Source organism: Labeo rohita, chromosome 12 (assembly GCF_022985175.1).
Source record: "Labeo rohita strain BAU-BD-2019 chromosome 12, IGBB_LRoh.1.0, whole genome shotgun sequence".
In the NCBI taxonomy this organism is placed as follows: Eukaryota; Metazoa; Chordata; class Actinopteri; order Cypriniformes; family Cyprinidae; genus Labeo; species Labeo rohita.
This window is the reverse complement of record NC_066880.1, coordinates 23,459,473-23,474,267: the sequence shown is the minus strand read 5'-3', so window position 1 is coordinate 23,474,267 and position 14,795 is coordinate 23,459,473. Positions and strand designations below refer to the sequence as shown.

At 35.2% G+C, this 14,795-nt stretch overlaps 1 protein-coding gene across 1 annotated transcript in view; it reads right to left on the bottom strand.

Moving 5' to 3' along the window:
* Positions 1–14,795, bottom strand: part of heatr1 (HEAT repeat containing 1) — a 33,704-nt gene that overhangs the window by 13,224 nt on the left and 5,685 nt on the right. Inside the window, exons 9-33 of the mRNA XM_051124711.1 lie at positions 14,621–14,720; positions 14,395–14,499; positions 14,170–14,287; positions 13,230–13,337; positions 12,997–13,092; positions 12,805–12,887; positions 11,998–12,209; positions 11,493–11,614; positions 11,096–11,290; positions 10,680–10,848; positions 9,695–9,843; positions 8,282–8,474; positions 7,907–8,079; positions 7,642–7,797; positions 6,975–7,217; positions 6,045–6,176; positions 5,837–5,940; positions 5,093–5,239; positions 4,751–4,869; positions 4,386–4,507; positions 4,176–4,304; positions 2,495–2,725; positions 2,198–2,327; positions 209–378; positions 60–112 (exon numbers count right to left, since the gene is read on the bottom strand). Coding sequence (XP_050980668.1) covers positions 60–112; positions 209–378; positions 2,198–2,327; positions 2,495–2,725; positions 4,176–4,304; positions 4,386–4,507; positions 4,751–4,869; positions 5,093–5,239; positions 5,837–5,940; positions 6,045–6,176; positions 6,975–7,217; positions 7,642–7,797; positions 7,907–8,079; positions 8,282–8,474; positions 9,695–9,843; positions 10,680–10,848; positions 11,096–11,290; positions 11,493–11,614; positions 11,998–12,209; positions 12,805–12,887; positions 12,997–13,092; positions 13,230–13,337; positions 14,170–14,287; positions 14,395–14,499; positions 14,621–14,720 — 3,559 coding nt within the window. The remainder of the gene's footprint in view (positions 1–59; positions 113–208; positions 379–2,197; positions 2,328–2,494; positions 2,726–4,175; positions 4,305–4,385; positions 4,508–4,750; positions 4,870–5,092; positions 5,240–5,836; positions 5,941–6,044; positions 6,177–6,974; positions 7,218–7,641; positions 7,798–7,906; positions 8,080–8,281; positions 8,475–9,694; positions 9,844–10,679; positions 10,849–11,095; positions 11,291–11,492; positions 11,615–11,997; positions 12,210–12,804; positions 12,888–12,996; positions 13,093–13,229; positions 13,338–14,169; positions 14,288–14,394; positions 14,500–14,620; positions 14,721–14,795) is intronic.

Here is a 14,795-nt window from a genome sequence, read left to right as displayed (position 1 = left end):
CCAGTGTCACCGCAACCAATCACCTTTAAGTCAAGTTCTGTAATCAATCTTCAACTTACTTCTGCTGAAGAGTCTGTAACGTTCTTTCTGTCATGTCCTCACAGTCAGCCACCTGTCAGTCAAAAAATAGCACATTTACAATGTTCACTGGAAAACTGTATCATTTTAACATGAACATTAAATAGAATGCCTTCTACTCTAAACATACCTTTCCAACAAATCTGTCTGAGGCCAGAAGCTGAGCCATAAAAGAGACGGAGAGGAATTTAAAATGGCGGAGGTCTTTGCCACAATGAGCTTCCACGTTGAATATCACATCAGAGATGGTTTCTTCCTTCTTCGCTGCACTTCTTCCACGGGGCCTCTTTTTCTCCGGAGCTGCCCAGAGAACATATCAAACATAATTTTCTTCCCTGTCCTTTAATTTCTAGATTCAATACAGATCCCAATTCTCAAGCTCTTGATTAGTTTCCAGTGGCGATTCAGAAAGTAGCTCTTAACTTAACAGGGAACCCGTCTCTAGGTACATTACTATAATATTAAAGGGTAAAATTAACAATAGAGTCCAAAAAATTCAAAGGCTATTAATTTTTAAATAAAAGGAGTCAACACCTAAATATAAACAGTTTTGTATACAAACACTGCACATAAAAAAAAACTGCACATAGCAACTTTCGTCAAAACTTTGGCTTTCGTAAAATTGCATATTCCAACATGCACTTATCATCACTAACAGGTTAAGTTAAAATACGTAATATAGTGTATATTTTTAGCAAAAAATCCTCTCTGGGGATTTTTTCTAGTTGACTAAGCTGAACTGAGGACACTGCATAGCGTTCCTAAGGTAAACGTAACATTATGTGACATCGTTTACAAGCCTTTTTAATTGATTTTTTTTCTATGGTTGAAACACTGACTGAGATACACAAGACGGGATACATTTCAGCAAGCTGTTGTGTTTCTTTCAGCACGTCTTTTTTATGCTAATTAGGGATGCTCATTTTAACCGGTTAACTGACAGAAAGAATTTTGACCGATTAATACAATCAGTTATTTTATTTTTTTGTTAATTTATCAAAATGTTTGAAAATGTTTGCTGGATGGTGAAAATAAAATAAAATTGCATTTTTGAGAGAAAAAAAAAAAAAAAAAACATAAATTGCGTAGACATATAACGCTGAGCTGCATTTTATTATTACATTCAGAAATAGACCTGATGCCGACGCGAAATGTTTACAAACACTAACGTTGGGTCTCTCATATGACACAAATCCAAATGTTTCCGTATTTAAGATGTATATTTGAATGCCAATATATTATTTATTTTACTGTACACCTGGTTTTGTACTTCACTCGGATTCCAATATTCAATATAGTTTGGAATAATATCATGGCAGTACTCATGGCAGTACGTTGATAACGATTAAGCAGTGTGATTTTTCCATGTTTGGCTGACTTTATTTTATTATGATAATGGAAAGGCTGCACTGTCAAGTTAGCAATGCTTAAAACTGTGTGCATGTGCGGTGCAATCACTTGATTTTTTTCCCTTCTAACAGTGGAAATGACTCCTAGTCATACAGATAATCGAAACTGTAAACAGTTTGCTTTTATTTGTGTTCATTCACAATAAAAACAAAACTTTGTGCCATTTTAAAAATAAAGAAAATAGGATACCGTTTTCAGCCGTCTTCCTTTTGCGCAACACAAAATGAACCAAAACTCTGCATACATAGATACTAATTAAGTAAAAATATTTATCGTAAAGGCCTATTCATTCATTATATATAAGCTAGCCTAGCTTTATTATGTTTTCTCCGTTTGCATGCAGATACAGTGATTCACACCACACCACGTTTAAGAGTGCCAACGCCATTTACACCGTTTGAAATTCACAATAAAAGATGAGAGAATTTCAAAGCTGAGACTGTTTCTTATCAAAAGAAAAAAAAAGCACAAAGCTTATTACTATTACTGGATGGCAGGCACGCTACAAATAATGCTTGATAATGCTTGTAAAGTTTTAAAAGTTTTGTTCACTCATCATTTAAAAATAGCATAGACTGAAAGATTGGTCTTTGGATTTAAAAATCAATAATGGTTCATCAAAATGAAAATCAATTAAAATCAAGAAAACAATACTGTCAACCTAAAGAAAGAAAGTCAGAGTTAATTCACTGAAATGAGCAGTTCTTACCTTCTTCTTTGTCCTGTGGTAGAGTCATGAGATACTCCAGGATTCTGATGATGGAGATCAGCTGCTCCTTTACCTCAAACTCACAGCACACCGAGATCCAGAAGTCCTGATCTCTCTCCACAACAGACTCCTACACAACAAATATCACAAGTGTCTTTACAAACCCTAATCACAAGGAATTTCTGGTGTACAATAGCATTTTTCTGAACATTGCTTATTTAGTAGCAAAAAACCCTGAAAATTCAATACAGTTGGAAATTTAAAAAAAAAAAAAAACATACACGAAACTTTCTTTACCTTTTCACCCCCAGCTGCACTGACAGATGTTTGTGTGACATGCTGCTTGAACAGGAGCAGCATCAGGACCCAGAGGAAGCGAGATGGCCCCAGTGTGCTCATCAGCTGGCTGAGGATGGGTAAGCGTCTGTGCTCAGGCACATGAGGCAGAGCATCAACAAACACATGCACAATATGTGATACCACAGTCTCCATATGCCCCTCAGACTGGGCATTTTCACCCTCATGGGCCTGTGGAGAAACAAGAATCCAAAATCAACCACAGAAAAATATAGGGTTGAGTATTGAAAATCGATTCTGATTCCAGAATCGGATACTTAAGGTCAGAAATCGGATACTTCTTGTAAAATTAAAATTTCGATTCCGCCTATCGATTCCTATGTGCGGTTCTTTTTTTGTGTGAGGACCTGACCTAGCCATCTGCCAGGACCGTGCTCGCTAATCTAAGCGCACAGCGCTCCAAAAAATGGCTACACTTGTGATCAGAAGTTGAAAAAGCAAAGTATAATATTTGTAACAAGCTAAACATGTTGCAATAGAGGTGTCACCACCGATACGACAAAGCATTTTAAGATCACAAACACGGTTCAAATACCAACGTGATTCTATTCCTAAATTACAATGATTCATCTGTTTGATTCCTCAACCTTTCTTCCGTGCAGCATACGATCAAAACAGTGTGATTTGAACATTCAAATCTGTGTTCGCGCTGCCGCTGACCTAAACAGAGCCACTGTCGTGTATATGAATGAAACAGTTTCACAGTCTTTTCAACCACACAGTTCATTATTTTTGTGTTACAAACATTCAAATAATCACAGAAGTACTGGGATAAAAGTTCATAGTCTGGATATAAACTATGTATGGTAAAGATCAAAACAGAGTAAATCGTCCTTTTGAAAGTTGACGATTGTTATGCCAGTAGATGGCGAAAGGGGGCTGTTAATTTGATCATTCATTCAAAAACACTGATTCAGCCAGTAAAGAACCAAGTAAATCTTGAGTAAATCACTGAATTATTCTCAGAATAAATATGCTTGATATCATCTTTTATTCACATTGTAATCAAAACTGGGAATCGAAAAGAATCAGAATTGATATGAGGAATCGGAATCGATTATTTCCTGTGCTTATTCTGTCATTTTGTTTGTAATTATTTTCACTAGTACTTCAATACAAAGCAAAAACAGAAAAATCAAGTTGACAATACTGTGTCTACAATGTACCTCAGAATACTAACTTTATTTACCTGCTGCATAAAATCACAATTATTTTTATTTACATTTTTTTAGATTAATCGATTGATTGGATTAAAAAAAAGCCCAATTCTTTTTTTTAATGACAAAAATCATGATTTTCATTATCGATAATAATTGATTTTATCGATTAGTTGTTGCACTAGTTACAAGTATAAAAAAACAACAAGAACTCATACAGGGTAATTTTTACCACCATATCTAGAATCAAATGTTTTTTACAAAGCGAGTGACAATGTCAGCTCAAACATCATTAAATACCATTTACGATATTATCATACATATCGCACATCCCTACAAACCAGCTATACAGTACAGTTTAATACTATAGATTTGAGGTTTGTTGAAGCTCTTATGGAAATCAGACATTCAAATGCTTCAAATTTATCAAACATTACATGCCACAATCATATTTTTCAACATACCTTTATAAGAGCAGGAATGACTGCCTGGACAGTCTTGTTGATGACCTGGAAGCTGTAAGTGTCATCCAGTCGCATGATGTTGGAGCCCATGAACGTGAAAATGGGCATGATGTTGTGAAGAACCTTCTCCTAAAATCAGAGAGAAAGAGAGTTATCACTGTATCTGAATGTTAATGTGTGAGTGAGTGAGTGTTTCATGACTGTACTTACAGGAAAGATACCCGCCAAAGCACCGAGCAGAAGCAGAGCATGATGGTGAGTTTGGGGCATGTCTGACATCCTGACACACTGCACTACCAGCTCCACGTTAAATTTATCCTCCTCCAGCACATCTACACATACATACACAAATGCAGTTTTTACCAAAGAAACTTGATTCAAAGAAACTTAGAAAGCTTGCACTTTTATCCTCTGCAAAGAGATTAAACAAAAAAAACTTGTATGGTCTGCAAAATGATCTCACACCTTTATGTAAAATACTACCATCCGCATGAAGCTATAGAAAGTTACATTATCATTTGAATTTATCATAACTTTCTAATCATTTCAAGCATTTCAAGCTAGTTTTCTGGTACCTTTGCTGATAGGCCCACCGTCAGGAGATAGTTTCTGACAGACATTCAGCAGGCAGCTGAGGATGAGTTGTTTTGTGTACTCAAGATTCTCTTGTTCAGCTGCAGCAGGCTCCAGACATCTATAGTGCACAAATAAAACAGCCTTCACAATCCATTATACTTTTATGTGATATATCAGAGCATATTCAGTCAGAAAAGTTAGTGAGATTTTATATATTTATCTTGATTTCACTGCATCAGAGTATTCAACCACAGAATAATGTTAAATTCAAGAATTTGATATAGGAAACTTGCGTAAATGTTATTTGTCAGAACAAAGCAGTACATTCAAGCTTAACATACCTGGAGAGCAAATTAAACAGAGCGGGCACAAGATACTGAGCTCTCCTTAGCTTTTTCTTGTGCTGCAGAAGCTCTAAAATCAGGGTAACCCTTGGCCAAGAGACAACATTCTCCTCTGGCACGGCCCCGGATGATTCTTGGGTTTTTCTGAAAAAAAAAAAAAAAAGATTGTAAGAATCTTCTAGAACTGAAATTGGAGCTGAAGTTCACTTCTAGAACAAAAATGCACAGATGATTTACTTTTTAACCTTAAACACTCATCTTGTCTAGCTCTCGGTGAACTCTGTGTATTCTGGTTCATGACAGTTAGGGCATGTCGAAAAACTCGAATCTCATTTTAGGACAATTTTGAAGTTGGAGGAGAAAATGAGATGGGAGTTTTTTGACATACCCTAACTGTACTGATCCAGAAAGCACAGAGTTCATGCAGAGCTAGACAAGAAAAGCATTTGAGGTTAAAAATTTTTTTGTAAAAAATAACCAATCATTTTGCTAGACAAGACCCTTCTTCCTCGTTTACAGTCCTTTGAAGCCTCATTTGAACTACATTTTGAAAGTTCAAACTTGCGGGCACCATAGAAGTCCACTATATGGAGAAAAATCCTGAAATGTTTGCCTCAAAAAGCAATTTTTCATGAATGAAGAAAGAAAGACATGAACATCTTGGATGACAAAAAGGTGAGTAAATTATCTGTACATTTTTGTTCTGGAAGTGAACTTCTTTAACTAAAGACAGGTATTCACCTTGTTTGCATTTTACTCCTGCGCGTTTGTTGAACTGTACCAGTAACTTTTTGTTTTTCTACAGGCATCAGCTCATTGGCTACTAGCTCTGCATCCACAGCAATCTAAATACAGTGACACAGCAAAACATGGGTTATTGTTATTGCCAGAATAAGCAAAAAAAAAAAACATTATTATGTTTATGTATTATTATTAATATTTCCCATACCGTTTTAAAGACACTATTGATAGTTTGGGCACATTCAGGGTTTTTGTTCCCCACCAGCAAGTCAAATAATACAGAAAGGATTTTCTGTTGAATCTTTTCATCCCCAAGAGCAGTGAAGAATGGCTTGGTGATCTGAAGAAACATGCAATCAAATTATAAACACAATATATTGTCACACAATTAAACTGAGACCAAAAATGGAATTTTATTGTATTCTTAATGAGTTAGTTCACACTAAAATGAATTGTTCTTGTGTATCACACAAGCATGTTTGACCTTCCACAAGAACCAATAAGGCTTGTTTTGGCACATCAAACAACAGTTGAGCTTCTGTCACCATATGTGACCCTGGACCACAAAACCAGTCATAAGTAGCACAGGTATATTTGTAGCAATAGCCAACATTACATTGTATGGATCAAAATTATCGATTTTTCTTTCATGCCAAAAATCATTATGATATGAAGTAAAGATCATGTTCCATGAAGACATTATGTAAATTTCCTACTGTAGATATATCAAAACTTAATTTTTGATTAATAATATGCACTGCTAAGAACTTCATGTGGACAACTTTAAAGTCAATTTTCTCTTTTTTTGCGTCCTCAGATTCCAGATTTTCAAATAGTTGTATCTCAGCTAAATATCTTAAACTATACATCAATGGAAAGCTTATGTATTCAGCTTTCAGATGATGTATAAATCTCAACTTCAAAAAACTGACCTTTATGACTGGTTTTGTGGTCCATGGTCACATATGTAATGAGCTCTATGTATGTGCGTTGATCAATGTTTAAATGTGAATAAAAAACCTTAACTGAATCTGTTAATCATATAAAGTGACTGTTGTGTTTCCTAAATTTTCATCACTTTTAAAGGTTGCTTTGCTACACAGTTAATGGCTTCTAAAGAATATAAACATCCACCAACCTGCTCCAAGGCAATAATCTGGAAACTAGGCATAGTAGGGTATGGCTTGGCCGAGGTGCCCAGTGCCCTAATGAAGACCTCTAGGCAGCGAGGGTCTTTGACCAGTAAAGGCGCAGACGCCTCATTGAACTTGCTTAGCAGGAGGTGCAGGAAGTGGGCCTCATCTGGCAGGAAGGTGCATGAGTCCGGAGCACATTGCTCGAGAAGTCGCTCCACAGCAGGCAGAAGAATGGCCAAAATGGGCTGAAAAAAGAGCATTATTATAAGAAAAACATCGCTAACTAACATCAAACACGTAAACAAACGTGACTGAAAATTATTATGTGCAACTGTGGAAAAAAATATTTAGATGCACCCTAATCTAATAAGAGTATGCAATTGTAATTGCAGTGTAAATGCATTCAAGCCACCTCTGGGCAGCACTAAACAGTGTAAATGGAACTTCAGATACAGCTTGTATGTCACCAGATAACAGCCCCAATGCGTATTGCTGTGTTAATTGTACAAAATTGAGATAAAAGATTATATTTAATAAGGTTAGAAAAATATTGGCCTAAAGGTAAAAAATGTTTTGTGGCAACTAGGAGACCTGATTATGGACTGCACAAAACACATCATATAAACCAATTTACTAAACAAACTAAAATGATCAGTTCGTTGACGATACCTCTCCATGAACATCCTGAAGTGCTCGCAGCAGTGTTTTGCAGGTGTAGGCAGGGCAACAAGGTGACTGCACACACTGCAGGAGCTGCTCAATTGATGCCGGCTTTTTCTTTTTATCTTTCAATAACAGTGCCTCCTCGTACATCTTGGACAGTGCCTACGGTAAAATCAGAAGCATTATTTCATAAAGAGTTTTAATTGTGCATCTAACGCAATTAAAATTCCTGTTTACCAAAGCTATGTTGCTGTATCATGCTTTGACTGACCTGGCTAAGGTATGAGGGGTCAGCGATGATCTCCTCTGATGATTTGAGGAGGTTCTCCACTAACGGATAATAAGGTGAAGAAACGACCCCTGACAGAGTGTGGAGTACAGCAATGGCAGCTCTCCGAACTTCACACACGCCAGAACACAGACACACCAGCAAGGATGGCACCACTGCAAAAACAAAACCACAAGTTGCACATGAGTCATAAATTCTAGATAAAAAATAGAAAAATAGATTTTAAAAAATATTAAATAATTGATAGTCCTTGCAAATATACTAACTCACAACATACATATGTACACAGACCAAAATAAAACAAAGCAAAACCAATTCGTAAATGACTCAGATGTGAAAGAGACCATATTGACATACCTGGTGAGGAACCTGACGCCAGCATGTTAAGGGTTTTTACTGGCTGGTTAGAAAGCAAAGCCTTTCCCACATAAAGAGCCTGAGTTTGCAGTATGGCACTAACTCTGCAATCCAACTGATCACCCAAATTACTGTTGTAGCCCCATAAAAGAGAGAGGAACTTAAACAGGGTTCCTGGCTCATTTAGATGCACCTGCAATATGATAAAGTCAGAAAGAAATTAGACATCTAGCCAATGCCATTGATTATAATGAAAATAAATAGCAATGTTTAAATTATATCTTCAATCAACCATTTCCTGATTGTCACAATGGCATAATTTCTGGCATAATTATAGCATGGCAAGAGTGAAAATCGTGTTCAAGAACTGCATATCTACATCAGTAAAATTCAAAATCAACAGCATGCTATTTCACCTAGAGAGGTTAAGTATATAGGGCCCTATGAAATCTGTTTTATTTTTTTCCCAAATTCTGTTTTTTCCGTTTCAATTTTTCTGGATTCCGTTTTTTCCCATTTTAATTTTTCTCAACTCCTTTTTAATGGTAAATTAAATTGTATTAGTCAAAGAACATCTAATTAATTAAGAACGTCTAATTAATCATAAAATTAATACAATTTCATTACAATTACATAAATGTAATCAAGATTTAGCAAAAATGACATGTTTAGGCCCTATGAAATGTTTTATTTTTTCTCACCATGTTTTATTGTTATCAAATTCTGTGTTTTAGCATGTCTAATCATTTGAATGCATACTTAATTTATTCTTAAAATAGTAAAAAAAAGTACCCTCAGAAATTCTGTGTTGTGTATGTAAAATGTTCTGGTTATCAAATGAAAGCATAAAACATTAATTTCATTTATCTTTTAATTATTGAAAATTAAGCAAACTTTTTTTGGCAAACAAAGGAGAATTTACTATTAAAATTAAAACATGGAAGAAATATTGTGTGATTATACCCTAAAAAATAATGTTTGTTTCATTTTAGTAGTTTTAGTAGTAGTAATATATTTCTGGCACAATGTCTTCAAGTTAAACCGGACTTTTATTTTGACGGGTTGCTGTGCCTACCTTTACATTTCTGTGTGTATATATGACGCTAGTTTTCCTAAAATGATCAAATGCTGAAATCACCTGTAGTAAACAAAACCGCTCATCTGATCCATTCATTAAAACATAGACATGCAGAACATGCAGGATTCACATTTAAATGGTATTTCTGCGGCGAAATATTTACAGATACTAGCCCATATTGCGGTTTGATTTAAGTGTAATGACCTACTTTTGATTAATTCATTCAAACTTTGACAAATTCCGTGACATTCTGTGTTATTCAGTAAATTCCGCTTTTATGACTGGCCCTAAGTATAGAGTTGTGTTAAACAGTATCTGTGAAGAGATTACAGTACCTGTAACAGAGGCTGCATTAAGCTCTTGAAGCAGGGAGCCAAGGACCCTTGACTGGCCCCTGATATAACCACATCAAACACACGACACAGGAGATGCAGGTAACAGCAGGCATTGGCATCCATTTTCTCTGGGTTCAACCATGGCTCATCTGAAAAACACAAGCTTGTTAACCAACTCTTCTACACAGTGATGCAATTTTTAGCAATATAAATGTTTTTAAATAATAAATTATTCAGGCAAATTAACTGGTCCACAGTTGGATCAATATTAAGCAGCATAACAGTTAAACATTGATAAGAATGACTGCTGAAAATTCAGCTTTACCATGATGGGAATAAAAATGAATACATTTTAAATTATATACAATAAAACGGTAAAGATTTAAAATGTGTGTGTATATTTATATATATATATATATATATATAAATATACTGTTTATACTGTATTTTTGATCAAATAAATGTCTTGGTGGGAGTAAGAGATTTCTTTTAAAACAAAAACAAAAACAAGTTCGAACAATAGAGTATATATAGATGAAGGCCAAAAAAAAAAAAATTCTGGATTCTGTTTTTTTTTTTTTTCAATTTGAATTTTTTTTCTTGACTCATTTTTAATGGTTAAATTAAATTTTACTAATCAAAAAGCATGTCTAATTAATTAAAATTATGAAACTTATACAATTTCACATTAATTTATTAAAAGTTTAACAAAAAATACATGTTTAGGGCCCTATGAAATGTTATTGTTATCAAATTTAGTGTTTTAGCATGTCTAATTATTTGAGTGCATACATAATTTATTCAAATTTATTCTTAAAATGAAATGTGAAAAAATTCTGGTTATCAAATCAAGGCATAAAACATTAATTTCTTTTCATTTCATCTTTTAATTATTGAAAATTAAGCAAAGTTTTATTACAATTAAAGCATGAAACATGATTCACATTTCATATCACAGTTCATAGCTAAATAAGCAGTCCTGTACCTTTAAATGAGGAGTCTGGACATTTGAGTGCCGTGATGAAAAGCCGCAGGAGTGACAGCAGGAGGAGGCCTTGTTCTCTCTCTGCACTGAAGCCAGAACTCATTTTCTGCAGAAACTCACCCAATATCACAAAGACTGGCGGACACTCATTTACCTCCTCACTGGAAACCTAACATACAATAAAGAAAGAATCAAAAGTTAACATTAAACCTAAATACAATTTTGTGTTATTTTAAATAAATAACAGTGTAGATTAATTAAACATAATGCATAATATACTAGTATATGTATCGCTATATCTCACAATTAATGATCTATAATTATCAGCAGCAGTCAACACTGGATGTTTTTTCAACTCCAACAGAAATGAAAAAGAAGCAGTTTTATAGCTCATTTGTTTCAATTTGTGCTCTGACCTCTTCAGGCTGGATTGTGTAGACCTGTAGCAGTAAAGGTTCCAGTAGTTTGTACACGCTCTGTGCTGTGTGGAGGTGCTGACTCTCTGTCATGGACTGCAGACTCTGTAGCAATGCATTACTGAACACCACAAATGCCGCTCTCTGCTGCACACTGCTACCCTGACGGCTCAGGATATCACACACATTCTGTAGCTGCAAAACACACACATGAAAAAACAAAGCTCGAACTGAGCAAACACCACCTTGGTTTGGTATTAAGATGCCAAAAATGCAACATTGGAACCATAAAATTGTTCGATGTATGGACAAAATAAAAATTCAAAGAAACAAATGCATACAGGGTTGAAACAACATGAGGGTGAGTAAATGAGAGAATTTTCCTTTTTACACTTACAGTATTGCGTTTAGTTGCATGATCCATTTTGGCCAAGTTCTTGATAAGGGTTGTTGTGAGCATTTGGTTGACCACACAGAGCATATCTGATGGAGCAGTTTTGACCAGAACATCCTTCAGCACTATAGTTTAAAAAAAGACAACAAGAAATATATCAATAATGATTTCATCAAATTATCATCCCATAACGCTCCTATTCTCTCACTATTTCAAGCCTCTGTGGGCTCGAAAATAATATTAACCTGTAATAGCACACCCTAATTTTTAGCATTCAGTCAAACACTAACTGTTAAAAATAATTCCCATTATATCCCACAGAACATCTCTCTCATTTTTTTTTTTTTTTTTTTTTAGCTTAAAATAGACTTAAGTAATGTTATGGAAGGTAAACATGTTGTGAATATAAGGAAACTGCTAATTTATAATTAATTGACTAATTTATTAATAATTGACATTTAATTTTAATGTCAAATTGATTTCACTGTAAAACAGTAGCAGTTTTTACCTTTGTCCCAACCATGAGTTAGAGGATGCTGGGACAGCAAAGTGGTTTCAGCAACACAAGATGCCATCTGCAGCTCCATACACTTGGGCTCTGCATTGGTCAACACCAGGAAGGGCAGAAGCTCCCAACTAATCTGCGCTTTAAGATCTGGGTTGCCCTCAGTAATACGCGGGTCATCGAGAACTCGCACAGCCTCTTTTAGCACTGAACACCTGTGGAAAACAAGACCAGATAAAGCTAAGCTATTGCATCCTTCCTAGAAAATTATTTATTTATATTCTTACATTGTGAATGTCCCAATTAGGACACATGATTTGCAATTTTAAAGATTTTTTTAAAGATCTGGCTGCATTTATGAGTTGATAAAAATGTACCTGGTTGTGTAAAACAGGCACATAATTACTTAACATCGATTGCAGGTCCTTAAATCATCCGATTTACACCCCTTTACATCAATTTTTTATTATCATGGATGAAAAGAGCAGTACAGCTTAATGATACATTACAAAACCTACTACGCTGCCTACCTAGGCAGCATTTCAAGTCACTATAGGCATGCTGCCAATGCTACCTTTTGAGATTTTTTATATTTTCCTCCCATGCACTTCAGATGATGAATGCTATCTGAATGACACACAAAATTGCTGCTTATGTAGACCGTTCCAAACCAGCTAGGAGGCATTTGACAGCTCATTAAGTTTTTGAACAAAGACTAAAAAAGCACATTTCAAATTACATTACACTGAAACTTCCTGTTCCTGATTTATTAAGAAGACATACAGGTAGGTATAACATCAGTTAACTAACCAATCTGCTGATGGTTTGATGCGATGAAGAAGTGAAATCAAACAGGAAACCGTCTCCTCGGCATCCATAAGATCCGTGTGAATCTGTCAGGGAACCATTACATACATTCAACATTTAGAATGCACCAAAAATAAGATAAGTTTAAAGTTTACATCACCAAAACACATTACATTAATGATGTTGTCATTTTACCTGCAAAGCATTAAGGGCAGACAGCACGATCTCTGGCACATCGTCCTTTATTCTCTCCAGCAATGCATCCTTCAGAAACGCCTCATCGAAGCCATTCTGCTCCATAAAAACATACAGGCACACGCACAACCAGCATCTCATTACTTCATCTCACGGATGTCCAATAGGACGTTAGAACAAAAACAAAGCGAAATGGTGATCTAACATTAAAGGCGAATACAAAAGATACACACATGTTCTGATGTGAGGATGTCCTTCAGGTAGTCTACAGCCATACTTCTCACAGAAGGTAGTGGATGATTAAGACTGAGCATCAGAGAGGTGTCAGAATCAGGCAGGATCTGCATACAGGAACAACAATTTAAAATCTTGTTTTGGGGGGCTAAAAGATGTGAACTGTATTTGGTACAACTGCAAAGAACCAACTAAAACAAAGACTTAAATTACATTAGCACTGTAGGGCTGTCAAAACTGTCATAATGCATGTAATTAATGATAAGCGCTACTTTTTTTTTTAACAGTTAATGCCTTCATCTATTTTGACAACTGATTCAGTTCTGTTTTGTGGGATTTCTATAAACTGATCGCAAACTGATAAGCAGCGCATACACATACACAAATCATGAAGATAGACCATCTTTATAGGTAATTTATTTACAAATTAAACTTGAATGGCCATGGAGACATTTAATTACTGAAGCTTGTGTGTGAAACAGTCAACATATACACACATGTATGATTAAGTTCATATCATGTAAGTAAAGTTATTTCATTGCTTACTTTTTATATCACTATATTATATAACATTATGTCATGTTTGCATTTCCAGAGCATTTATATATAAATGTATATATAGATGACACACTAAAACACAATAAAAAATAAACAGCGGTGAAAGTCCATTGTTATTAATACACGGCACTCTGAAATACTTGATTCTGATTGGTCAGTGAGTTTTGTATAATTAATCACTGCTGCAGGCAACTAATTAACTAAACATCAGTTCCATGTCTCATATGTTAACATTTCATTTTCACATCAGGGTCCTGATTATCTGGTGAGAATGTATTTTGTAATAAAGGTGAGATGAAAATACAATATTATGGATTATTATTTGTTACCTCTAAAGTAAATGCTGGTTGCATAAGACAATAAAACCCCTGATACACCTACTTGATATTTTCCACAGCTCATAGTAAGGGAGATGAACTGATGAAGCAAGTTTTTTTCATGGTCGGACGACACATTTTTGACATGATTTTCCATTGCCGCATCCAGTGCACATGGATACCTATGAGCAAAAACACACAAAGATAAACACCAGAAATAAAACATTCCTTAATAACATTTTATGAGCTGTTCTATAACACTAAAGTGCAGAAAAGACTATAAACCTACCTGGACTCAAACAGTCGTACAGTAGACTGAATTCTCTGATTAAGAGCTGAAATACTATCCGAGGGAAGCTCACTGCTGCAGGAAACATACTCCTCAAGAAGCAGTCTGTGCAAAACAATAATTGTAGAAGAGTAAAGACCTAACACATCATCAGACCATCACAAACAAATTATCCAGGATAAAGAGAGATTCACTTATAATTGAAGCTAAATTAAACCACACTTACTTGGCTGCAGTGTTCTCCAGGTTGCTGGACAGTTGAAGGTCCTGAAACGCTGACTGTAACAGTCCAGTACTGTTGGACAAACTTTCATTCTGCTCCTCATCTATAGGGACACAAATAAAGCAATTAACCACATGATAACAGCAATTTTACTATGATTACGACTGTGTTATTAGGC